The sequence below is a fragment of the Lygodium microphyllum genome, chromosome 9 (assembly GCF_053477565.2).
Source record: "Lygodium microphyllum isolate KBCC chromosome 9, Lygodium_microphyllum_v1.1.10, whole genome shotgun sequence".
In the NCBI taxonomy this organism is placed as follows: Eukaryota; Viridiplantae; Streptophyta; class Polypodiopsida; order Schizaeales; family Lygodiaceae; genus Lygodium; species Lygodium microphyllum.
The window spans coordinates 36174121-36202096 of record NC_141143.1 but is presented as its reverse complement, the minus strand read 5'-3'; the positions used below and the strand labels follow the sequence as shown (position 1 = coordinate 36202096).

The following is a 27976-nucleotide window of genomic DNA, read 5'->3' as shown; positions in this document are numbered from 1 at the left end:
TAATCCTATGCCTTTAACACTCCCATCCTATGGACCTCACATTTGAATGCGTGCAACTTATGATACTTGTTAGCTCTCCTTCTAATGCTTTTCCTTCCTTGCATTTTGATCCTTCTATCCATGTGTGGGGTATATGGTGCACAGATCGGACGCCGTATGCTCGCGTAGTGAGCGTTAGAAGGTCCCCAAGAACAAAAGAACTCTAGTTTTTGCACAAAAAACAATGAAGAAAGCTTGCACCACATGAAGCAAGAGACTCATTTGGTGCAATCTCCCCCCATGCCTTGTGTGAGCGCTTCACAAAGCATGTATTTTATATATTATTCATCTTCAAGCTCAAAAAATAGCCCAATTTACAATTAGCATGCTTTAGCTTTTGTGTTTGCTTTTGTGCCACTAAAGAATTAAAGCTATTGGGTGCCCAAGGAGTCAGGCAGTACCCAAATACAATGTCCAATATAAATATTTAAATCGTGCGCCCATGCGCATATAATAATAAATAAATATCAAGTGCTTTAATAAATAAGCGTGTCAAAATATGGACACCATGCCTAAGATACGCGCCCATAAAAAATTGATGATAATTTGAATACACGCTATCCCCCAATGCTTCCCAATGCCACCGCTGCTTACTCTACACATCAACTGAAGCATTTACAATTGTTAGAAAAATAATACAATTAAACCGGCAAAAGTGAATACCTAGCAGTCTTCAGCTACAAAAATAAATTGGTTAGAACTCAATCCTAACCTTAATTTATTACAAGTGCGCACTCTAAACTCATAAACGTTTATTAATTTAAATATGTGTTTTGCGGAATCACCCGCTATGGAATCACCCACTTGCACATTAAATTAACAAAACGCTCGAAAAGGATAGGCATCCCCATCGTTTTTTCGCACAAAGAATCCACCTTGTGTATGAGCCCCGGTAATAAAATTTTATGGAATCCACCGCAAAACCTCACGGAATCCACTATATAATATGCCTCCTGACATCACACCCCCGGGGTGGGATAGCAATTGTCCTCAATTGCTATTAGCTCAATGTGGAGTTAACAGTGTGGGGAAAGCACTTAGGTCTCTAGCGTGCATCCATTGGGCCTCTTCAACAGGATAATTTTTAAACTTGACCAAATATCTAAAATATCTACGGCTAGTTCTAGTGGTCATAAATTCAGTATTTATAATAGTTTCAGACTCAAGGATTTCAGTTTCGTTGTCTAGTAAAGGAGGGTTTTCATAGACAGGGTGTATAGATAATTGTCCTCTAAAAGGTCGTAATAAACTGATATGGAAGGTGTTGTGGATTTTCCAATGTTGTGGTAATTCTAGTTTAAATGCATTGTCATTGATTTTGTGTATGATCTTGAATGGTCCATAAAATCTAGGTGCTAATTTGACAACAGGGTGTTTATCTACACTTTGTAATCTGCGTTTTTCAATTCGTAACCAAACATAATCATCAACTTTAAAATTGATAGCCTGTCTTTTCTTGTTTGCTTGTTTTGTGTATGATTGCTGGGCTTTGGCAATCATATCTTTAACTTCATCAAAAATAATAGCATGCATATTAGCAAAATCATCAACAGTTTGAATTTTGTTTGATAACCATGTAACAGGTGTAGGCAATCGATATCCATAGATAATTTCAAATGGTGCTTTCTTTGTAGCTGTATGTGGTGTATTATTATATGCAAACTGAAGTAAATGTAGATATGTATCCCATGTATGTGGTTTTGAAATGGTATAAGCACGCAAAATATCTAAAATAGTACTGTTAGTAGCTTTTATTTGACCATTTGTTTCAGGATGAAATGCAGATAAAAAATCAATGTTTGTTCCTAAGTTAGCGAACAAAGTAATCCAAAAATTATTGCAGAATCTAGAATCACGATCAGAAATAATGACTTTTGGTAAACCATGGTTAGTGAAAACAGTTTTCAAAAACAATTGAGCAGCTTGAGATGCAGTTAAGGTTTTCTTGCATGGAATAAAATATGCTTGTTTGCTAAACTTGTCTACAATAGTCCAAATCATATCATGATTAGCTTTAGTGTTAGGTAGACCAGTGATAAAATCCATTGAAATCTGTTCCCATAGTCGTGATGGAATGGATAATTGCATTAGTAAACCATATTATTTACCATGGTGTCTTTTAACTCATTGAAAAATTAGGCATTCAAATACAAAATTAGATACATCAGTGTCCATGTGTGGTCAATAAAAATCTTCAGTCAATGTACGCAAAGTAGATATAATTCCTCTATGACCTTGATATAGGGGATAATGAATTTCATGCAAAACAAAAGATCGAAATGGAATAGTTACACATAATCTTTTTTCATAAAACATAAATCCATTAGTGTAAGACAATGAATCAATAGGAATGTGCAACTAATTTATTCCAATCAGCTTGAAAAGTAGGATCCTGCTGATAAGTATCTTTTATAGGAATAAGGGAATCAAAGGATATCACATAAATATTTTGAATTGTCGATCTTCTACTCAAAGCATCAGCAACAACATTCTCTTTTCCAGGTTGATATTGTATAAGGGGATGAAAACTTTGAATAAAAGCAGCCCATTTAATGTGTCGGTCAAACATTTGTGGTTGACTAAGAAGATGTCTAATGCTTTGTTAGTCAGTTTTGATCATGAATTTAGATCCCATTAAATAATGTTTCCATTGACGTAAGGCTTGTACTACGGCTAGCAATTCCTTGTCATAGGTAGAATATTTAAGTTCAGATGGTTTGAGTTTGTAGCTAGAGTAAGCTATGGGATGAGAATCTTGCATAAGGACTGCTCCTATTCTAGATCCACTTGCGTCAGTAACTACTAAGAAGAATGGTCTATTGAAGTCAGGTAATTGTAATACAGGAGCATGAGTTAAAGCATGTTTCAGCAAATCAAAGGACTTTGTTGATTGTCAGACCAATTATACACGATACCCTTCTTTAAGAGTTTTGTCAAAGGTAATGCAAGTAATGAGAAATTCCTCACAAATTTTCTATAAAAGCTAGTAAGACCTAGAAGAGAACGTAATTCATGCACATTTTTGGGTATCGGCCAATTTAAAATTGCTTCTATCTTTTTTAGGGTCGACTTTAATACCTTCTGATGAAATAATATGTCCTAGATATTCAATTTCTATTTAGAAGAATTCACTCTTTTCGGGGTTAGCCTATAATTGATTGTATTTTAATAACTTAAAAACTAAAGACAAATATTCATGATGCTCATTCTTATTTTTACTGAAAACTAATATGTCATCAAAGAAAACAATGACACAATGCTGATGTTTTAAAAATATGTGATTCATCATACGACTGAATGTGGCTGGTGCATTAGTTAAACCGAAAGGCATAACTAGAAATTCATAGTGTCCAAATTGTGTTCTAAATGCAGTTTTGAATATATCAGATTTGTCCAATCTTACTTGATGATATCCAAATTTAAGATCTATCTTACTAAATATGGCAGATCCTTGTAGCTTATCCATAAGATCATCTACCCTAGGAATCGGGTATCTATTCTTAACAGTAATTTTATTTAGGACACGATAATCAATAAATAAAATTACTGTTAAGGACACGATCATTCTTTAGTGAAGAAGAAAAATAATTTTATTTAGGTCTAATTAATCCTCTGTTAAGCAATTCGTCTATTTGGTTTTGAATTTCTTTCTGTTCAATTTGGTTATGTCTATTTGGTGCTTTACATGGTGGTTGTGTTCTAGGAATCAAATCTATCTTATGATCTTCAAGATGTGTAGGTGGTAAATCAGCAGCAAAATAATCTTAAATTTGCAAAAGAAATTGTGTATGCCTAGGATGCATCTGGTTTTGTTTAGCTTGAATTTCATTCACCCATATTAAATAGGATTTGCTACTTTTATGTAATGCACGTTTAGCCTGAGTATGAGTAAGCAATGGAAATTTATTGGAAGCGTGCATACCATGCAGTGTGATTTGTTTTCCTTGAAAATAAATTTTAATTGAATGCGTAGAATAATCTATATTAGGATTGTATTGATGACGCCAAGGCATTCCTAAGATAATGTCACTAGACTGCAATGGTACAACTAAGAAATTTCTTCGTTCAATATAATCACCAATTTTAATTTCTAAATTATGCACCTCTTGTATTTCATTATATCTCGTACTTAGGAATGCAGCCTTGATGCGATAATGTGTAGAAACAATATGTAAATTCAATTCTTTGACCAATTTTACAGAAATAAAGTCATGCGTGCTCCCATCATCATGTAAAATAGTCTTTTCTTTACCATGCACAAAACATTTCATTGTTAATAAGGAATGGGGAGTTGGCATACTTGGCAAAGTATCAGATGTAGTACCAATGTCGTTATCTTCTTCCGTAAAGTCCGGTATCTCTTCACGTTCTTCATTTTCTATTGCTCCCAGATAATTGATATGAAAAGATGGCTTTTTGGATTGACAATTGGCTGCTAGATGTCCAGGTTGATGATATTTATAACAAACTATAGGTTTTGCTTTAGATACATAATTGGTAATGGCAGGAAGTTTAGGAATGTTGGGATTTGAGTGTAGAGATGGCTTAGGGTTTGGATTTGTGTTTGATGGCAAGACAGGTGGTCGTGTCTAAGATTTACGGAATGAAGATGGAAGAAAACGACTTTGATTGAATCTTCAAAAATTTGAATTGAATTGTTTGGAACCAAAGTTACCATTAGTTGGGAATTGTTGTGGTTGCTTGTCTCATCCCCGAATTTTGTCTTCAGTGTCATGGGCCAAGGAAATTGCATCTTCAAGGGTTGTTGGCTTGAACATATTGACCTCCGTATAAAAATGTCCAAGTAGGCCAGACATAAACTTGCAGAAGATCCCATTGCTTGATTGCTTTTTTGTGGAATTGGGGAGGAAGGAAATTTTGCAAAAATTTCTTTTGGAAAGTCTCCTAAGTAGTGGGACAATCAACGCTTTTGCGAACCATAGTCCACCATAAGGATGCTCGGTCAACTAAATGGTTAGTGACACATTTAATTTTGTCTTTCTCAGCATATGTTTCTTCATGGAAATAATCATCAAATTGACTGATAAAAGTAAGGACAGTCTTTTCATCGCGTGATCCATTGAAAGTACGAAATTTGAAGTTTCTTTTACTTATCTTTGTTTCTTTTCGAATAGATTGGGCTTCAAATGTTGCATCGATGGTACGTTGTCGTATTGCTGCGCATTCGAGACAGAGAAAAACAAGGAGTTTTGGTAGACTGGTAACTCGAGATGTAATCTCATGAGCTACACTTATTCTAAGATATATCGATTATGGGCTTTGTGAGGATGTTTCCAACATTTACAACTGGAAGTACTATGTGTGAAATGGCAGTAGTATGGGCATAGAACCAACTGAACACTGATGAGTCTGGAGAGCTTATCAAAGCGTATCTTAGCAAGATGTGCGAATGCCTTCCGAATCTGAATGGAGAGAGTGTTGTGGAGTGTGACCAAGTTTCTTCCATGCCCACAGTGACCTTTACGATAGGAGGGAAACTTTTTGATCTTACGCTTGAGTAGTATATCTTGAAAGTTGGAGAGGGTAATGAAATGCAATGTGTTAGTGGAATTATGGGTCTGGATGTTCCTTCAGGGCCTCTATGGATTCTTGGTGATGTTTTCATGGGCGTTTACCACATGGTTTTCGATTATGGAAATACACGTGTAGGCTTTGCTAAGGTCGCCTAATTGTCGTGAGGGCCATGGGAAAATATCTTTAACTATATTGACAATGAAGTGATTTGCAGGCTTGGTTGATATTAAAAGGTGTGGTTAATGCTAAAATGGCCCGCTTTCCTGGGGAAAAAAGGAAGCTTTTCTAGAAAAAGAAGGAGCTTTTTGAATCGTGAAGGGAGGGAAAAGAGGAGCGTGTGACGAAAAGGAAGGAAGGGGCAATGCTAATTCTGGGAGAAAGGGGGAGAATTCGAATGGACGAAGGGAGGAATCTGAAGATGGAGGAGGCATAATCGATGACGAGAGAGGAAAAGAAAAAAAAGTCCTATCTCAGAACGACAGTCGCCTGCTCTTGAGGACTTTTGTCATCACAAGGTGTGCTAGACATGGAGTTTTGGGGGGCGATCTCCATTCCTGTGATTGGGGAGAGGAGAGAGAGAGACGGAGGCAGATGTTACTGCGAGAACGCTTCGGTTACTCCATTTCTTGCACTCCTACACAGAATTCTCCATACTCCCACTTAGTAGAAAGGCCCAGTCTTCCCGTGGTGTTCGTGTGCTTCGCACGATCCATTTGACAGATACTCTGTTAGCCATGGCTTTTAAAAACCTGTTTTCAATTTTTAGAATTTCTCTCTCGACGTTTTTCATAAACACTGAGTATCTCTCTCGATTGTTCATCCTGTGTCGAGCGTATTGCCGCGTAATGTTTGCTATTGCTTGTTGATCCTCAGACTTTAGACCTGAAATTTTGTGTAAGCAGACAGTGCACTATATGCTACCAGGTCTCTAGATTCACAGCAAAATGATGCCTCCATAGACGTGCTATGTGGGAATGAAAAATCATGCCGTCATCAGGTCCAATTACCCCAGAAAATATCCAGAATGGAAAGGCCTGACAGCCCTAAAAGACATTGATATTCTGAAACAAGAATCCTTTAACCGATCTGAACAGGCCAGCAGACTGATTTTGAGAAGAGAGGCTGAGTCTGATGACTCTTTGTCTAAGCCAGTTTGTGGGAAGGTCTGTGCCGGGGAATTACTGTCCAGAAAGGGATCTGAATGGGCCGTCTCATCTGGAGATTTCTTGTCTGCTGATTGCAGCTCAATGGTCTTGATGGATCCAGAATCATGAGGGTTTATCTGGATCCAAAGGAAAGGAATAGCACTGAGTATAAGCTGGAGACATTCAGCGGTGTCTACAAAGACTCACTGACAAAGAGGGAAAAGCAGACGAAGACGTAGAATAGGGACAGGGAGGCAGAATCGAGGATGTGTGATGAAGACTAGGGGATGATTTGCTTTGCAACCTACAGAGTCGACCTATTCAAGTTGCTATTGTTGAAGAATGTCTTTGAAGGAGTATGATCTCCATCATCTGATTTAGTTGGGACATCCAGTCATCTTAGAGTTGGAATTTGCTTTCGAAAAGCTTCCAAAAAGACTCATGATTATAGTTTTCACTGTCTTCTGCACGGACCCTTGACTGGACCTCTCGATCCTGAATTGTGGGAAATCTGGTATCTCTTTCTCATCTACAGCATTGACTCAGGCAACAGAGATGGTGCACTTGTTCAAAGTGACATGCTATGCCACACCACTTATGACTGGAATGTTGATGTCGGCGAATTGAATGGGGAAATCTCTCTGACAACGTCTATTTCTTTGCTGCCATTGCACTTCGTCTCCAACCTCGCTATTACTCAATTTCCTCATCTCCAAAGTCCTCTCCTAAGCGGATACATGTTACCTGTGCACTGGTTTATGTTAGGAGTCCCACTGGACGATTGTGTAAAGATGTATGCTCCACATGGATGAAGAATGCTGTTCCAGCCACATGTGAATCAGATGATAAATGTAGCTGGTCACTGATCTTTGTAAGACAGTCAAATTTGAGGCTACCAGTGGATCCATTAACACCCATAATAATGGTTGGACTGGTTTGGCACCTTTCAAGTTTTGATGCGGTGGATACAAGAGTGTGCCCTATATGCCATTATGAATTGTATCTCTCTACAATAGGTTTCAGTTTGTTGCTGACTTGAGCAGTATACATGTCTGGAACCTATGCATGCACTTATCATATGCCTTATCCGTTGAACCTGAAGTTTGAACAAGCTATTTATGACTAAGTCCTGAATCTGAATGTATTATTTGATGCCCTGAAAACCAAGCTCGAACGGTTATTGTAAATCAATGGACAGATTGTCATGTTTTGTCATTTATTTTGACTCTACCATTGTAATGTACTTGACTAGAAATATAGTGATCTTTGGCATCAAACATTGAATTATTGAGATCTTCTTGTTAGCCTCATTCCTTGCTGTACCTTGAACCCCGTGTTCTGCAGCCCTTCCACGAACTCTACGACAACGTCGTATAAGATCTTCAGGTTGTGATCCATCTTGGTCGGTGGTAGATCGTTGCAGGTTGGCCAATTGAGCTTACAAAGCTTGTCGTGCTCTTCGTTCTTCTTGAAGCTGCATCATAATCAAATCCAACTTTTGCTCCATTGTTGGTTCGGATAGATCACCTTCAGTCATAAAATCTTCCATGGTTTGATCAGTCATCCTAAAAAATTCCAAAAGACTTCACACACTCGAAACCTTATTAGCGGAATGAGCGTAGCTCAAAGGCGGGTTTACAAGGCTTTTATATATATTTTTTAATTTGGCCTTTGTAGTATTTCTCCTTTACGATTGCGAAATTCGATGATACAACTGTCTTCCAAGAAAATAGCTTTGCGTATAGACTGTGTATAGACTGCGTGTTGATGATTGATTGCTGTAATCTGCTTCTGTCAGTTCACATGTGTGAACAGGGGCTTCCAGAGGGTAGTAGACTGATTCGTGAGTTGTTGAATACGAACTGCCTTTATGATAGTTGTTGAAGATGACTTTTATGACCTTAGTGACTTGAGTAACTTAGAGTACTTGGAGTTTTTAGTCTAAAAGACTAATCGTGAATTTGGAGGAATTCAGGAGGTTTTCACTAGGTTCGGCATCAGGCAGTACGTGCTGCCGCCGCCAACATGTGAATTTGAAGATTGAAGCTTTTAAATAAGCTTATTTTGAAGCCTTATAGCTTATGTTTAAAGCTTGTAAAGCTATGGTAAAGATTTTCTTATCTGAGAAGAAAGAACCAATGACTTCATGAAGGATCTTCCCGCATGGTCCTCCGCCTGCAGAGGTCGGTCCCTCGCAATTTGAGTGTACAGCAGGGGGTTCTTCACTGCCAAGAACACGCTGGTATCGACCGTTTGCCACGAGACTGACTGTAGAGCTCGATCGTTTTAGGAGCTCCGCCTTCGCGCAAGATGGAAAGCGGTTGGAAGCTCTCGATTTCAGCTTTGCTCTGATATCACTGGTGCACAGATCGGACGCCGTATGCGCACGTAGTGAGTGTCAGAAGGTCCCCAAGAACAAAAGAACTCTATTTTTTGCACAAAAAACAATGAAGAAATCTTGCACGACATGAAGCAAGAGACTCATTGGGTGCAATCTCCCCCTATGCCTTATGTGAGCGCTTCACAAAGCATGTATTTTATATATTATTCATCTTCAAGCTCAAAAAATAGCCCAATTTACAATTAGCACGCTTTAGCTTTTGTGCCACTAAAGAATTAAAGCTATTGAGCGCCCAAGGAGTTAGGCGGTACCCAAATACAATGTCCAATACAAATATTTAAATTGTGCGTCCATGCACATATAATAATAAATAAATATCAAGCGCTTTAATAAATAAGCGCTTCAAAATATGGACGCCATGCCTAAGATATGCGCCCATAAAAAATTGATGATAATTTGAATGCATGCTATCCTCCAATGCTTTCCAATGCCACTGCTGCTTGCTCTACATATTCAACTAAAGCATTCACAATTGTTAGAAAGATAATACAATTAAACCGACAAAAGTGAATACCTAGTAGTCTTCAACTACAAAAATAAATTGGTTAGAACTCAATCCTAACCTTAATTTATTACGAGTGCGCACTCTAAACTCATAAACGTTTATTAATTTAAATATGTATTTTGCAGAATCACCCGCTATAGAATCACCCACTTACACATTAAATTAACAAAACACATGAAAAGGATAGGCGTCCCCATCGACTTTTGGCACAAAGAATCCACCTTGTGTATGAGCCCCGGTAATAAAATTTTACGGAATCCACCGCAAAACCTCATGGAATCCACCGTGGAATATGCCTCCTAGAATCAGTATAAATGAAGTGTTGTGATGCTGTCATCATGAGAGCATTCTGCCATCTCTTATTGAATATCTCTTTTTATATTCCTTCTACATTCTCTTTAAGGCTATGTTCATTAGTTTGCACATGGTATTCTTGCTCTCCTCTAGATACTCTCGATACTAGATTCCTTAGGTTACTTGATCTAGTCAAATAAGTTTAATTTCCATCATTTCATAGAAATTTTGTAGGGACTTTAGTGTTTTACGAGGGGACTTTGAAAGTTGATGCTCTATTTCCATGCAACTAGCTATAGTGTATTATGTCCCTCGATTTTCTTGACATCAGTAGGAGATTGTATTCTCATTATGATTTACTCTCCTCTCACTCTCCCAAAGTAACCAAGAAAGAAAACAACACATACTTGTAATAGGCTCATCTTTTTGCTCCATACACTCGCAAAATCTCAATAATAGCCTCACGATCCAAGTGGCACTCCCTTAAGCCACTTTCCTCACTTCTTTGCCCACTAATCTAGTCTTGGAGTTCTCCATAATTGAGAAGAAGATTGACAAGAAGGAGAAGAAGAAGGTGGAGAATAGATTCTCCACTCCAAGTCCCTCACACCCTTGCACTCTCCATTCCCTTTTTGTTTTTATACATGGGCTTTAAGAGTTAGGGTTCCCCTCAATAAGTTGGATGCCCTTTCCACTTTTTGAACACTTGAAGAGTCCCTATACATGCACACATTTTATGACAGTAAGACTAATCCCATCAAAAGTGATTAGAAACAAAGTTCCCATAATCCTTTATAACTATGTGTCTTTCTAACTTATCTTAGAATAGTTTACAATTTGCACGGGAATAAGCTTGGCTCTCAATTGATATTACAATAACAATGGTACAACTCATAGTTGTCGGCATTTTTGTCAATAATGATGCCTAAAATATTGCAATGCAATATGAAAATATAATCCCTCTCAAAATAGTTTCGACACGTTATGCTTTTGTTGGACTTGCACTCTCCTTGTTGACGGGGGCCATGTATAAGTGATATGAGTAGTGATACAAAATATGTTGCTTAATCAATCAAAAAGTATACACTCCATATGTACTAGTGATAGAGAACACGATGTTGTAAGTCATTGTAGCTTGGTAGGCCATTGAATAAGAGGTATAGGAAATACTTTCAAATGAACAAGGGGTTCTCTATGTCACTATATTTATACTACCTCTTATTTTAATGTCCATCAAACCAATTATCAAGCCTGACACAAGCTTATATAGCACTCACCCCAAAGTATAGACTTTATATGGCGCACTCTCTCTCTTCTTCATGGCTTACTTTTCTTTCTCCCTTGCCAATAGCAATTCGCAAACATTAATAAGCAAAGCTACTTTCCTCTCTCTCACATGCTAGTGGAAAGCATTAAATCACTCACAAAGAAATTCTACAATCCCCCACCCCTCCCCATGGAATGGTCTATAGCCTCCCTTTCTTTGCCTCCTCCAACCCATTCTATGTGTGTGTGTGTGGGGGGGGGGGGTTGCCATGCTTCCATATTGATGCCAAGAAAAGCATCCACATCTTTCTTTGACATCCACTCCATCCATGTGCTCAATCACCATCTACATAATCAACATAGTTTACTTTATCAATGGCTTCCTTTGTCTAGGTCTCGATGGCGCCCCAATTGCACAATCAATTCATCTTCATTCATGAGTTTCTTTGGTTAGACATCACAACAACTCCTATTGCTCTATTGATGCAAGTGTATATATGCAATATGATATGTAGAAGTGGATTTAGATGTTTCTCTTTCTATGTGCGCGTGTGTGTGTGCATGCGTGTGTGAGCATCACTCACATCACCCCCATGATATTGACTATAAGTGGTTTTGAGTATATAAGTGATTACCTTGCAAACTAATATAGTGAGTATTTCTTGTATGTAAGAGTAGACCGTATGGATTGAAGCTTCGTGGTTATTTTATAGTTTTTTAACGTATTCCTCTTTGTGTTGATGTATCAAATCAAGAGAGCCTTATGTAATGCATGTGCACGCAAAGTGATGTGTGCATTGGAACATTTTCAATGTTATACTAATTTTTAATGCTATATAAATGAGAAAGAAAGATATTGATGAAGTTAAACAAGTTAATATTATTTGGTCAAATTAGTTTTCCAATTTTCTTATTCATTATTCATGTTCTTTAAGGTACTCCATTCTTTTCATTATTACTTCATATGTTTAAAGGTTTTGATGTTCTTAATCATTTGCTTTTATAACTTAGATATGACATCTCTCTCAAACAAAGGAGGATCTTGCTACCACGAACTTTGTTTTCTATGAATATTTGCACCAGAAAAGTTGACTTTCAAAGTCTTTCAAATTCTCTTTCACATCTTGAATGTTTGAGGTCTTGAAGAAACATCTAAATGATGTGCATATGTACCCAAGCAACATGCACATATATACACACACGACTCTTCAAAATTGAAATATGGGTGCAATGTATGAGTTCCTTGTAAACCTCTCTACTAAGATGATATTGACTATGTGATGTTTATGACCAACTTATGGCATAGTTTGAGATGCATTCTATTGTGGCAAAATAATATGAGAGAGAGAGAGAGAGAGAGAGAGAGAGAGAGAGAGAGAGTGTGTGTGTGTGTGTGTGGGTTGTGTTTTTATATATTAGAGAAAGAATGAGTAGAGAGAGGGGGTAAACACCATCACTTTACAGGTCCTCCATGATCGATGCTTAGTTGATTTTAATGTGGTGCCCATCACATTTTCCCATGTCTACAAATGGTTCTCCCTTGAAATGGTGGCCACAATCGGTAAACTTTTGCCTTTGAGGTAATATTTATTGAAACATACAAATTCCTTGCAACCTAGTCACTTAGGTTACTCACTCTCCTAACTATTTGCTCTATTAAGAATCAAGCAATTTTTATTGGTAACTACAAGATACCCACTTGAGAAGAACTAGTCTTCAAGGATGTGGGAATATGGAAGCTTGCAGGTAGGTTTAAAAGTGGAAGCTTACAATCACACGATAACTTCACTCAACAATCTATTTCTCATCTTTCTCTCTCCTCTTTTACATCTCTGTTTCTAATTTTTTATTTTCTCTCTCTCTCTCTCTCCCCCTCCCAAATTCCCTGTCTAATTTTCTCTCTCTCTCTCTCTTTGCGTTCTATTTTAGTTTATTTTTCTCCTGGTTCTCTCTCTCACTCTCTTCTTTGTTTCTCTCCCCGTTTTCTCTCTCTCTCTCTCTCTCTCTCTCTCTCTCAGGATAACTTCACTCAACAATCCATTTCTCATCTTTCTCTCTCTTCTTTTCCCTCTCTGTTTCTAGTTTTTTATTTAGTCTCTCTCTCTCTCTCTCTCTCTCCCAAATTCCCTATGTCTAATTTTCTCTCTGTGTGTGCCTTTTATTTTAGTTTATTTTTTCTCCTCTCTTGGTGCTCTCTCACTCACTCTCGTTTTTCTCTCCTAGTTTTTTTTTCTTTCTCTCTTCTTTTATTCTCCCCCCTCTCTCCTCTCTTTTCCTTCTCTCTCCCTCTCCTATTTTTTCATTTTTTAATTCTTATTCTCCCTCTTTATTTTCTTTTAAAATTTTTTCTTCTCTCTTTGTCTCTCTCTTTTCATTCTATCTCCTCTATTTTTTAATCTCTCTCTCTCTCTTTCTCTCTCTCTCTCTCTCTCTTCTTGTTCTTTTTCTTTTTCTTCTTCTTTCTTCCCCTCTCCCTCAATGTCTCTTAAAGTATGTAAATTTTATATTTTTCCTATATATAATTCTCTCTTTATGTTTATATTCTCTCTCTTTTTCTCCTCTCTCTCTCCCTCTCTCTCTACCCTCTTTTCTTCTCCCCTTTCTCTTATTTTTCCTTTTTTTCTTCTCCCTCTCTCTCTTTTAAATTTTATATTTTCTCTCTCTCTCTCTCTCTTCCCCCCTCTCTCCTTCTCTCTCAAAAATATTTAAATTTAAAAAATACTTTTCTCTTTTCTCTTTTCCCCATCTGTCTTCCTCTTTTCCTCTTTCTTCTTCTTCTTCTTCTGTCTTTTTCTCTCTATCTCTCTCTCTCTCTCGCCCTGCTTTTTTTCTCTCTCCCCTCCCCTCTCTTTTTCTTTTTTCTTTTCCTCTCTCTTTTTCTCTCTCTCTCTTAAATTTTATATTTCCTCTCTCTAGAATTCTCTCTCTCTGTTCCCCCTCTCTCTTTCCCCTCTCTCTTTGTTTTTTTCTCTTTCTTCTTCTTCTTCTTCTTATCCTTCTCCTTCTTTTTCTTCTATCTCCCTCTCAAAGTATGTGAAAAACTATGCCCAAAAACTTTAAATTAATTTTTTTAAAATATTTAATTAAAAAGTTTAATGAAATAGAGAGAGAGAGAGAACCTAGGCCCTACACATGAGAGAGAGGGGGGAGGGGGAGAAGAAAAATGTTTAATTAAAAAAAGCTATTCTATTTCCTCTTTCCTCTTTCCCCCTCCTCTCTCTATCTTCTTCTTTTTATCATTCTTCTTCTTTTTCTTCTTTCTCTCTCTCTCTTCTTCTATCTCTTTCTCAAAGTGTGAAAAACTATGTTTTAAAAACTTTAAATTAAAGAAATTAATTTAAAAAAGTTTAAATTAAAAAGTTTAATCTAAGAGAGAGAGAGAAAGAGAGGGAGAGAGAGAGAGAGAGGGGAGGGGGCAGGAATTTAATTAAAAAGGAAAGGAGGAAAATAAAGAGAGAGTATATAAGTGAGAGAGAAGGGAGGCAATTTTAAATTTTAAAAAAAAGTGGGGGGGGGGGGGGGGGGGAGGGGGGAGGGGAGGGAGCTTTAATGAAAAAAGGAAGGGAGAAGAGAAAATGAGAGATTACACATGAGAAAGAGGGGAAGGGAAGGGGTTTTAATTGAGAAATGGAGGTTTGGAAAAAAGGGTAGATTCGGGAAGCTTTATGGAGGTTTGAGGTTTTGTGAACCTACAACAAAAATAATATAGTAGTAAGTTATCACTATTTCACATGTAATATTTATTGGAACGAAATATGACCATTGACGCCCACTAGTTTCAAGGGGTTGACAAACATGCCACCTAAAACTTCAAGATTTGGTGAGTTTCTCCACGTTTCCCTTTTTAGGACTTCCCATGGGACAACGCTCTCAAAGAAAGGGTTCTCTCAAAACGTTTGGAGAAAGTGAGCACATGCTGCATAAAACTATTTGACATAGACTATTGAGGGATCACGATTATTTCCATCTTGTGTTAACCAATGACAACTTATAACGCTTTATTATCCAATGGGCACATGTTAGAAATAAGATTTCAGTTCTTCAAGCCTGAAGTCTTCGGTTTGGCGAAGAAGTCTTAGCACGCGATTGAAAGATTGCGAGATTCTGATTCCTCAATGCGCAATGCCAAAGATTTCAAACAAAGCGCCACGTTTTCCCGGTTTATGTGACGAGTAACGTGAATTGGCACCAAGGCTCAAATCACTACAAGTATCTGGTGGTCGTATTAAAGGACAATACTTGTGAGAAGGTAACGAGTGAGTTCGACTGCGCCGCAGCTGGAAGCGTATGTGAACAGTGAGACAGTCCTCTGTCGATCTCTCTCGTAGTCTCGTTCTCTCTCTCTCTCTCTCGCTCTCTCTCTGTCCGTCTCCTAGGTAGTTACATCTCTCTCTCTCTCTCTCTCTCTCTCTCTCTCTAATAGTACCTAGTCTCTAGTCCTCCATCAGACTCCATCTGATCTCGATTGATCGATCCGTCAATATAGAGCTTGATACGGCTGCGGCGAAAGGTTAAAGATATCACCACAAAGCAGCAAAGCAATATTATGATGGAGGCCGCCGCCGCGGATCTCGTCACTCCAAGGAGGACGACGCTGATCCTGGAAAGCGCGATACTGTGCTCTGCGGTGCTCGTGCTGTTTGGGCTGCTGCGCTTAGTGCGAACGAGCCGCTGCAAGCGCCTGCCGCCGTCGCCGCCGGCACTGCCGATCATCGGGCACCTTCACGTGATAGCCCGAGGCGGCGTGTTCCTCCATCGGACGCTGCACAAGCTGTCGAAGACGTACGGGCCGCTGATGCACCTGCGCATGGGGTCGGTGCAGACCGTGGTCGCGTCATCGCCGGAGATGGCGAGGGAGATCCTCAAGACGCACGACCTCAACTTTGCGGCGCGGCCACGGACGGCGGCGGGCGAGCAGTTCTTCTACGGCTGCTCGGACCTGCTGTGCTCGTCGTACGGGCCGTACTGGAAGCAGATGCGGCAGATCTGCGTGATGGACCTGTTCGGGGCGAAGCGCACGGACGAGTTCAAGGTGGTGCGGGAGGAGGAGGAGGCCGGGCTGGTGCGGGCGGTGTGGGAGGACAGCCAGAGGGGCGAGGTGCAGGTGAAGCGCAAGCTCACCAACATGCTGAACAACCTCATCTGCCGCATGGTGGTGGGGCGGCGCTACGCGGAGATGGACACCCTGGTTCCCGGGACCTCCTTCGACGACATCATCTCCGAGATGTCGCACCTGCTGGGGACGTTCAACATCGGAGACGTGCTCCCCTGGCTGCAGCGTTTCGACCTGCAGGGGGTCGTCAAGCAGATGCGGGCGTGCGCCAAGAAGAGCGACGCCGTCCTCCAGGGGCTGGTGGACAGCCGGCGAGCGCACTACCGGGCCCTGCGGGCGGCGGGCAAGGAGCCCCCAGTGAAGGACCTGCTGGACATGCTGATGGAGCTGCAGGCCGCGAACAAGGAGATCACGGACGACAACATGAAGGCCGTTCTCTACGTAAGTATAATAGCCTCTACGCTGTATATATAGATCCAGACTTCTAATGACAGGGGGCAGAAGGTAGACACAGTTGATCTTCTGCTCTCATGCGCGCGTCGCTAACTGGCTGACTGATCAGCTAATAGAGTTCCGGTCGTATTAACCGATGATCTGGCTGGCCGCTGCAGGACATGTTCGCGGCGGGCACGGACACGTCGGCGGTGGCCATCGAGTGGGGCCTGACGGAGCTGCTGCGCCACCCGCAGGAGATCAAGAAGCTGCAGGCGGAGCTGGACGCGGTTGTGGGGCGGGAGCGGCTCATGGAGGAGTCGGACGTGCCCAACCTGCCGTTCCTGCAGGCGGTGGTGAAGGAGGTGATGCGGCTGCACCCGTCGGGGCCGCTGCTCTTCCCGCACGTGGCCGCGGAGGACTGCGAGGTGGCGGGCTACCACATCCCGGCCGGCACCCGCGCGCTGGTGAACGTGTTCGCGCTGGGGCGGGACCCGTCGGCGTGGCCTGAGCGGACGCTGGACTTCTGGCCGGACCGCTTCGTGGGCAGCACGGTGGACGTGAAAGGCCAGCACTTCGAGCTCCTGCCCTTCGGCTCCGGCCGGCGCGGCTGCCCAGCTAAGAACCTGGGCCTCCTCACCGCCCAGATGAGCGTGGGCCTCCTCCTCCAGGCCTTCGACCTCTCCGCGCGCCCCGAAAACCTCGACATGAGCGAGGAGTTCGGCATCTCCATCGTCAAGGCCGTGCCCCTCTCCGTCAAGGCCACTGCCAGGCTGCCCGACCACATCTACTGCGGGCTCCGCAACCGCGACTAGATTAAATTTGGTTTTTTGGGTCAGTCCAACAACCCCACAAAAAGACATTTGTCTCGTGCAGCCAGGGATACTAGGTAGGCTGGAAGGCGGGTTCGATCCATTTCCTTTGTAATTCACCTCCGAGAACATGCTCAAATGCGCTTTTACTATAAAGCTCATCTTGCGTGTCAAATATTTATAGCCTACGCAACACTAGCACAAGTTGCACGATTCCTCAACAAAACAACCACAGAATCGAATAAACCTTGTAGTTGTTTTGGGTTTCCCAAACATTTGCGGCAAGTTTTCAGTTGAAAGAAAACATCAAAGATATCAAGTAGTTGGACCTAGATGTACCTCATGATATGCCTCACACATGAGGTCCTAGTATTTCAATACCAGCCGTGATAGAAGCAAAAAGCTAAACCACAATAAATAAACAAGTGACCCGAGTTTGCACACATGAAGGTTTTAGAGTCGAGCAAAGACATGAACCTCATCTCAGTTTGCCATTATCCACAGCAAACTTAAAATCCTACACATGCTATCACCATGCACATTGAATTATGGTCTAGGCAAACATAAGATCTCTCCATGGGTGATAATCAAGGATTGGATGGGCTTGCCTGCCACGTTAGAAAAGCAGTCACTATGATAAGCTTTTTGTGCCCCCCCCAATAGGTAATGTGTGAGACCTATGAGACACTTATAGGTAGCTCCATACGTACATCACTTTTCACGTAAACCTTCCAAAATCGACAAATTCTATTCAGGCTTGGATAACTACTTACTAAGCGCTCTGTTATCGAGCCGTATTTAGTTGGAGACCTGAACCACAAGAATTCGAAGAGAAGAGGTGTAGAGAACATGGATAGCGAAGACTAAGAAAAGAGAAAATAAAATACATTGTGGAGATTGAGGAAAAATATTTGCAATAGTAATACACTATTTATAACAAGATAAAACTCTATTCGAGATAGTCCAAAAACAACTATATTAAATTTGGCATTTGGGTAGACAAAAACTGAACCTCCAATCCAACAACCCCACAAAAAGACATTTGTATCGTGTAGCCACACGGGTACTAGGTAGGCTGGAAGGCGGGTTCGATCCAAAATTTAGAAGGGTCATGGGTGTGTCGTGCATCATGATTCATCTCTATCCATAATGCATCAAGTGAGTTTACTCTATCATTTGTAATTCACCTAAACTAGCAAGGATCACTATTCCAACTACGAATCTTAGATATGATGTTATTAATCCATTAAATCTCTATACCTAGAAGATCCCCAATCCATGGGATAGCTATTTATGTAATAAAACATCACCCCTCTTGAATACCTTGTAGTAATAAATATTCAACCCATCTATAAGGAGTCATCCGACCCCAAGTACATGATTTTAGCCTTGCTACAACCAATTATTGATCTTGACAACTTGATAAATTCTTGAAAGACATCCATAAGGGCAACCAATTCCTTATGTTATGCTCCAATAATCTTAGGTTCAATTTCCTTAGTAATGGATTTGTGATAGCTGCAAAAAGTGAGGGGCCAATGAGGAGTGTCACCTTATTGACTACTTCAAGAAAAAGGTTTAGATGAGATTATATTAATACAATCATGTGTTGGAGCATTAACAAATAAGGTCTTTGAAAGGTGGAGCAAGAGTGGAAGTATAAGTGGAAGCAAGAGCTATGGAGGTTCAAGTAAGAGAGAGCAAGACAGTGTGTGGAAACTCAAGCAGTCAAAATGTGTGCCTTGCCTTCCATGATTCTATTGTCATAGAAATAATAAATAATAAAGTGAGAGTGATGGGTAGCCACCATATGCAATGTATAGGTGTACAAGTTGTAAGTATAAGTAAATATAGATGGCTAGGTATAGATAGCTGTTAGGTCCCAAAAATCTCCCACTTAAATGGTAAATGGATCTCAATGCACTTGGTCTTTGCATGAAAGATTGAATTACATACCAATTGAATGGTGCTCATAGAGTTTGAATGCAATGAAGAAGCCATAGTGATATTAAGGTTTGCTATCATATGACCTCCTTGTAAGACTCAATGGTTGCAATGTACTAGAATAGCCCCTTCAGCAAAAGTGAAGACCATAACAAATGTACATATATGTAATGCCCTTAATTATAACAAATATGCATATCTATAGTACCCTTTTGAGCTTGTGCTTAAGAGAGGGAGTGTGAGAGTGTGAGGGAGTGAGTGTGTGAGGGTGAGGGACCGAGGAGAAGAAACTCTCCATCTTCTCCTCTTCTTCTCTTCTCTTCTCTTCTCTTGTCTTGCTCACGGCTATGGATCTTGGAGCGTGGAGCTTGAGGATGGAGCTTGCTTGAAGCTTGCACTTGGATCGTGGAGCTACCGGAGTGTGCGGGAGAGGAGCTAACTCAATCAGCTTGGAGGTAAGCTCACTACACCCGTAGATGTGGATGGCGCATCAGCTATGTGAGAGGTAGCCATTAGTTCTTGGCTTGGAACGCTTGAAACAATAAGCGGTCTATGGGTCTTGGCGGTTGAGCGAAAGCTCCCACATTTTGGTTCCGTTGTTGGGACAAACGGATTCAAGCCTTGAGCGCCTGCACGCTTCGAATCGAGCATTGAAGTAGGCTTGACCTTGAGGCATCGCGCACAACCTGCGGGCCGTCGTTCGTGTCGTCAAACCAGTCTATTTGATTCCCAGAATCGGACCATTCTCTGCTAGAATCGAACCACCCTATCCAATCCGATTTCCAGAATCGGACCACTGCGAGAATCGGACCCAGTCTCAAAATCGAACACTTAGACCGTGAAAATTGGACACACTGAAAATTGGACTTCAGAATCGGACACATGAAAATCGGACGCAAGGAATCGGACGAGTTCAGAATCGGGAAAATCAGACGTCTAATTCCAGAAATCGAACGTGAACAAAATCGAACCACTGGACCGATCAGACCACCCCGAAATCGGATGTCCGATTTTAATAATCGGACTCCTAAAAATCGGACATTTGAGAATCGGACAGAAAACTGTCAAAATTGGACAGGTATCTAGAACACAAAATTTGACACATCTAAACCCCAAAATTGATCCCAAAGGCTACGTAGAGCTAAAGGCACATCACAGATCCATCACTGGGCTAAAACTTAGAGCCAGTAATTCAAAATTTGGCTATAAACAGTCCTCCAAATTGCGCATGGCGTTTACCGTAACGGCCCTATGGGCCGGGGGGCTACCCCCCGGACCCTCGCAGAGGGGGCTCTGCCACCTCCGTAACTCCCGCAAGTAGGTTGGAGAGAAAATGCACATCGCTAGGTCCTTCGGATTAGGCCCTAGTGTAGTAATGGCTCTACACAAGCATAGATCTTCACTTACAAAGTAGCAAACAGAAGCCCACACCCAAAGAAAGACAAAAAGAGACCCTAGAACCTCAACAGGCCAATCTAGCCATCAAGGGCAAAAAGGCCACACCACGAGAACACAAAGACATTGTATTCAGACCGTGTCTAGTCAGAGTAAAATGCAACATCAGCAAGCTACAAATGCGAAGATGACTAGACATGACACTCTTGACGAGAGATTTACCTTGAGCAGCACTGCATAGACGACCCAAGATATCGGTGGAGAATCCACATCTAGTTGTGTAGTTAGGGACTCAAAGGCACTTGTCAGAATGCGTAAATTTACAAGCCAAGACCCGGAAGACGAAGACATAGTACCACCTGCTTATCTTAGGATCAAACTCACCGCAAAAAGAGAGCACACTATCGATGCTCTGATTGATGGAGCAGATTTTAATATCTTGACCTATGAATCATGGACCCTACTAGGCCAACCAGAACTCACACTGACTAATGCAACTCTTAGCCCTTACGGGGGACATCCACAAGCACTCATAGGAAAGTGCAAAATCCTTGTGACAATTGAAATTGAAAGCTTGCCTATCCTATTCCATGTTTCTCCAAATAGTGCTAATTACGGGAAGGAAACCCTCTTAAGAAGATCCTTCAAAAGGGAAACCAAGTGTGAGGCTGACTATGTAGCACAAAGGATATACCTGACACTACCGAGTGTGAGGATAGTCACAACCTTTAGCAAGGGTGACCTCATCGAACCTCGAGGAAAAGGCAATGAGGGTGCTGACATAACAGTCAAGCCTGCTAAAAAGAGCAAGGGCTTGTTGGAAGAGTTGATACAAGCACAGGTCGAACAACGATAACCAATGAGTGAGGCCATGCCTAAAACAAGAAGATCAAGAGACAATGCAAAGGACGGGCTTTAGACTTACAAAAATCGTAGAAGACCCCAGAAGAAGCCCAAGCCTTATAGAAGAAGGAATTGATGGAGGGTTAGCACAACGCCACGATGGATATCCAAAGCATTGCTACGTGCTTATGGGTATTACGTAGGTAACCCATGGATTTGGGTGCCAAAACCCCTTGCTAAACCTCCCTTGTCGACTGAAGGCCAGATCGTATCAAGAGCAAAGAAGCGTAGGAGGAGATCTAAACTAAAAACCAAGTCTCGAGTCAACAACAGTGGAGTGACCGAGCCCCTCATGGTCGAAATCAAGAAACCAAACATGACCAATCGGGAGGGTAGATCCTCAGCCTAGAATGCTTAATAAGCAAATGTCATACATAACCATTGAGCGTGCACAAAGACCACTAGTGCTCAAGGAGCTTTTGACTTTCCAAGAGGATAATGAGTATCAGAGGCACAATGCTACTCGTGAGGAGGCTGATTGCTCAACAAAGCAAATGGCACAATCATCTAATAGCCTCGAGAAAATCATTCAGCCAGTGCCAAGTCCACCTAAGAGTCCTAGATCTCCTACACCCTCTTTTTCTAAATGGACACAGGAAGCACAATAGTCGTCAAATGCGGCTACTCAATCCCAATCTCTACCTACATCAGAGCTTCCAAATGTCCAAGAGGTAGGACATGACACAACCCTTAGCTCTCAACCTAAGGATATGCATGTGCAACCTAAGGTGACTAGATCAACTCATGCTCGATCTACACAGGTGAATACTCAAAGGGAAACAAAAGACACGATGCCTGTGCAACCTAAGGTGACTAGATCAACTACACACAGGTGAATGCTCAAAGGGCAACAAAAGACACGACCACTTCCAATTGCCCTAGGGACTTGACACTGCAATCTACTAGTAGTAGCCAATCCACTGAAATAGCCGCCACTACTTCTAATTAGGGATCACGGCAGTCACAGCCCTTGGCCGTGACAATGGCCCTTGCGGAACGTGTCCTTAGTGGTTTACCTGTGGAGGAGGTGTCGCAACCAATTTCATTGACAACTCCAACACTTCCCAAGTGCCTAGAGTCTAGACTGGAGGAGTTAAACAGAAGGGAAGAGCTAGACTCTCCAAAAAGGGAGGCAGTTGTACCCTCACACCCTAGCAAGGCTATTCAGCAGGCCACGGCTATGTCCCATAAGGACACACTAGAGAAAGGGAATGTTGAGACCCAACCAAGCACATCAACGGTTGACCTAGTCTAGGGTCCTCAGTTGTTGAGAGATGCACCTTCACTGACCAAGAAAAAGAAGAGAAAACAATGAAAACAACAACAGTTACAGGTGGTTGTGGACCCCAAGGACATTGACACCAAGAGCGCTGGAGAGCGGAGGAATAAAGCATCGAGTCCATCCACCAATGACCCCATTGATGCCTCTCCTAATAGCGGTGAAACCTCAGACACATCTGTGTGCTCTGAAAAATCAAAGCAGTCATTACCATCAACGACTGCTTGCAACACTCAATCCACCGACAACAGAACTCGCATTGACCAATCAAGAGTGGATACAACGCTGTCAACAGGGTGACAAATTTATATAAGTCACATCCAAGGAGAACCATGACGCAATGACAAAGCCTCGGGAGAAACATGGAAGCCCCAACGGCATAAGAAATCCTAGGATTGACCAATCTTTCTCATCTAGGTCTGAGCCCCTAGCTATGCTAAAGTCTAGGCAAACTCCTAGAACCTTGCATGAGATAGTAACCGAGCAAGCCCTCGTTGAACATAGAAGTGTCGCAGAATGCTTAACCGAGTTGAATGCTAAGCTCAAAGTGTTCGCACGTGTCTATGTCCTAGCAGACATGGGCATATTCCCTAAAGAGCAGCTTGAAGTATACTTGCCATTTCCCTTATCCTGGGAAGATCAAGAACATCTTGACGAGCACTATAATAGGCTCCTGTATGAATGCATGCGACTCATCTCTGACGAGGAAGCAGACGAACTACGCTTAACTGTAACATTCAATGATGTGCTCTGCCAACCAAATCTCTTAGAGATAGAGCAAGTAAAGCGACAATCAGAGGGTCGAAGTCAATTCAAACAATGTTGGTGTGAAAACCACATTGCAATGGCCGAACTAGGAGCCCAGATCATGACAGTCTCAGAGGAGCAATTGGCCAAATGGTGGTCTCAAAGAGACCCAACCTATGTGGCACCAACTTTCTTTCGAGTGATGACTGCCATTTGAGGTGCGGACTTAGTTGAAACTAGCCAAGAGAACTTTCTATCTGATAAGGTTCTCACTGAGGAGGAGTTACATGTTGCCAGTAGACTCGAACATGGTTCCATACTACTCGATGTTGCAAAATATCTATCGGTATTGGGTAAGCTGCCACGAGTACTAGATGCGTGTGCCACACTCCAATACAATCCAGAGTTCTACAATTGGCTTTTATCCTCGTGAAGTGACATGGATTTGTAAATATGTACATAAATAAACAATGAATTTTGTGACCCTTTATAAACAATATCAACACATACAAGCAATGATAGTCAAGCGCAAGGAGAAGAGTTGGGTTCAATAGGCTAAGCTCCTCAGGTCCCCCTCTCACCACACATTTAGAAGTTATGTGACCATTCCCGCCTCCAGGTGGAGGGGATGCAACCCTCATTACCACCATAGGAAGCCTTGACTAACATCTTTGATGGTGTAGACAGGGTACCATCCTTTTCTATACACCTTTCCCCCTTTCCGGTCTATCCTTCCGAGGATGAGCCCTACCCCACTCCATGACAACCAGTCCACACAACTTAGCATGAGCTGAGATCTACTAATGGCTAGAGGCCAAATGAACATCATCATGGGGGCCATCCCTCTACAACAAACACTGCATATCTCACCTCTCCCCTTCTCGTCATGTGCGCTTAATAACCCACTGTATAATCCCTTCCATGAGAACATTTTTATCCTGCCTCAAGGCCTAATCCTTGGTTCGCATATTGCAGGTCCCCTTACAGTAGTTGACATGGAGCACCCAGTGCAACTGGCTTGCAAGGACACTATTCGCGTCGAAGGGAGTATGTAGCACAGGCTCCTCCGTTGGAACGCTATGTACCTACCCTTAAAAGGTATGCAACGAAACGAGGCCCCAAGCAACACCACGTCGGGCGTAGGCCAAATAATCCTAAGGCCATGGAAGTAGAAGCTCAAGGGAGCACACAGGGGGTGGCAACACCGGTCGTGCGGGCCCCCAACAAATGCTCGGGCACCAGGTGCTCCAAAGAGGAGAGGGCAGCTCGAGACAAGCAGGAATTTGATGCATTGTTCAAAAGTATTCTAGAAACAGTTGCAGCCAGGGACTACACCATTCAGGTCCCGGGCAACATTTTCCCTGCCCAGCCTCACAGAAGCCCCTCATCAGCACAGCCTCAATCGCCCGACCACCCAGACTCGCCCCACCTCGTACAAATAGAGTAGCCCCATCTTGTATAAAAGGCTTATCGAATTCTACCTGGCTATGACTTTTTGTCTTTAAATGGTTGAGTGCTTACATGTTCAAATTTTACAAACTTTTCATATTTGTGTTTAATATATATTTCACGTCTTTAGAAAATGATAAGGCTAATCAAGCGCAAGTGATAAGTATCTAAGTCAACACCAAGGAATTCAGATAAGCGATGTCTCCATGCGTTGCACTGGTTTGTTATAATTGTGGCATATGCCGTGCATGTACTCTCACGCCTTGCTAAGTGAATGCAGGATGACACAGGTCACTATCTGAAAGCATTCAATATCCAAGTCACCACAAGACCACCAACCCCACAAAGAACCATTATAGAGGAAGTGACAGGAATACCAAGGAACAAAGAGCCATGACAAAAGCCCCACCGAATGAGAACCCTAGAACACCTCTGTAGAAAGCACATATTGCAAATGACCATGCCCGACACATGATCATCGGATATCTTCTTTCTCTTGGCCAAAATCTAAGTTAGGGTACGAGTCATGCTCTCAACAAGGGCGAATGTCTCATCATCATCCAGGATTCAATTCACAAGATGCTCTACCCTTATCCATGCATAGCTCACTCCAAGTGCTACCTCAATTGTTTGATGTCTCACATGTTACAAAGAGGTTTGCAAATCTCAAGTGTATCCCTTCATCTCAACAACTGCTCCTCTAGCATCGAGGCTAGTGACACAATTATCTTTGTAATATCCATTCTTCATAGCCTTTGAATCCCAACATTTCTCAATCCAAATGAAAGGCTTAACAGCCTCAATGTATTGCATTGATTGTATTCATTCCAAAAAAAAAAGAGAAAAAAAAGAGAAGAAAAGAAAAGAAAAGAAAAGAAAAAAGCATGTACGATCACAACACTGCACCTAGGGGTCCTCAAATTAGGTACATCCAGTGATCTTGATCGGTTGGCTCCGTCCCTAATCCCCTAGCCCTTTGTACATACCTAGAGAGCTTGTCTCGCCTGTGGTTAGACCTATCACCGTGAACCACTTGCCCAATTCTTTTGGCACTTCATCTGAGTGCCATTTCACTCAACCGTGGTAAGCAAGGACGAAAAGACCATGGAAAAGTACACCGTACTCTTCAAATACTCCAAGTAGCCATGAGCTACCACAATCTGAGACAGCAAGGAGCTCAATTATGCTACATTGTCTCATCAACATCGCAAATGATGTCTCAAATAGCCTTCCAGTGTACTTCTTCTCACCATCGACAAATTTTCCTACCCCATTGAATCCTTGCTTCATCAACACTTGCTACGAGGAACTAGATCAGCAGTCTTCTAAGTAAGTAGTATCTAAGTATGCATGTGCACTCACATATTATTTGCACCACAATCTATACATAGTTTGGGTCCTCAAGTGCAAGACAATACTCTAGGCTTGCTTAGAGTTCGACCTGTCTCCCAAACTAATCAAAATATGTCTTGTGCACGATAAGAAGACTAGCACTAACCATCAAAGAGAGACCACATGCAAAATTTTTCATTTGCAAGTATTGAAGACTCCAACAAAAGTGTCGTTCGCTCTTCATCGACACTCAACTTTGAATTCCTATCCTTTATTATCCTGCAAGCTCGCCAAGAATTGTCATGTGCAGAATCCCCAACAAACCGCCACTTGTACTTCATTAGTGCAATCCCCACAAAGAACAGCCCTTCCACCAACTCCAATAGCCCTACCACCATCCACCTAGGCCACCAACGTGCCCCCAATGACCTTCCTTCCCACCACTACCAACACTCCTCCATGGAAACCACAGACATCCTTGCCACCCATGTCTTTGGTGCATGCTAGAGCCTGCTACCTACGACGATGAGTGCCATGGGACTGGCACTCGTTTAGGAGGGGGTAATGTTAACCATTAGACAAACAAGGTGGAAAATCTGAAAAATCTAAAGTGGAGGACAAAAGCCAATGCAAAAGTGAAACGAAATACGAAGGCACGCCAAGAAAAATATGGAAGCACAAGAAATGTAGGAAAGTCCTAAATAAAGGAAAAAGGTGCACAAGGAAAAGCGCAAGTCAATACTTTTGTAAAAAAGCGCAAGCGCATCATGATTTAATTTAAGACTCACCCATGCAATTTGTAAATGTAGACAGGTGGTAGAAAGGAATCTAGGAAGATAGAAGGACAATGGGAAAAAGGGCCTAGCCGACCATGTAAAAAAGGGGATAAGGGGATGACCGCCCAAAAGGGATTTAGGGTTTTGTATATAAAGTTGAAAAGTGAATGAGAAGCTCATTCTTGTGTGTGGCCAAAAGTGGGTCTCCTCTTCTTCTTCTTCTTCTTCTTCTTCTTCTTCTTCTTCTTCTTCTTCTTGCTTGTTTGAGCTTGTGCTTGAGAGAGGGAGTGTGAGAGTGTGAGGGAGTGAGTGTGTGAGGGTGAGGGACCGGGGAGGAGAAGCTCTCCATCTTCTTCTCTCTTCTTCTATTCTATTCTCTTCTCTTGTCTTGCTCGCGGCTATGGAGCTTGGAGCGTGGAGCTTGAGGATGGAGCTTGCTTGAAGCTTGCACTTGGATTGTAAAGCTACCAGAGTGCGCGGGAGAGGAGGTAACTCGATCGGCATGGAGGTAAGCTCACTACACCCGTAGATGTGGATGGCATGTCGGCTATGTGAGAGGTAGCTATTAGTGCTCGGCTTGGAACCTTGAAACAATAAGCGGTCCATGGGTCTTGGCCGTTGAGCGAAAGCTCCCACAAAAACAAATCCCATATATGATTTTTTTGTAGT

The 27976-nt window shown here is 41.9% G+C and overlaps 1 protein-coding gene across 1 annotated transcript; it reads left to right on the top strand.

Annotated features, from left to right (window-relative positions):
* The first annotated feature begins 15425 nt into the window (after positions 1-15425).
* LOC148030953 (cytochrome P450 CYP736A12-like) lies at positions 15426-18572 on the top strand. The gene is made up of 2 exons (XM_087684510.1): positions 15426-16679; positions 16850-18572. Exons 1-2 carry the CDS (start codon positions 15732-15734, stop codon positions 17483-17485), a joined length of 1584 nt encoding a protein of 527 aa, XP_087540636.1. The 5' UTR covers positions 15426-15731; the 3' UTR covers positions 17486-18572.
* Positions 18573-27976: the final 9404 nt, after the last annotated feature.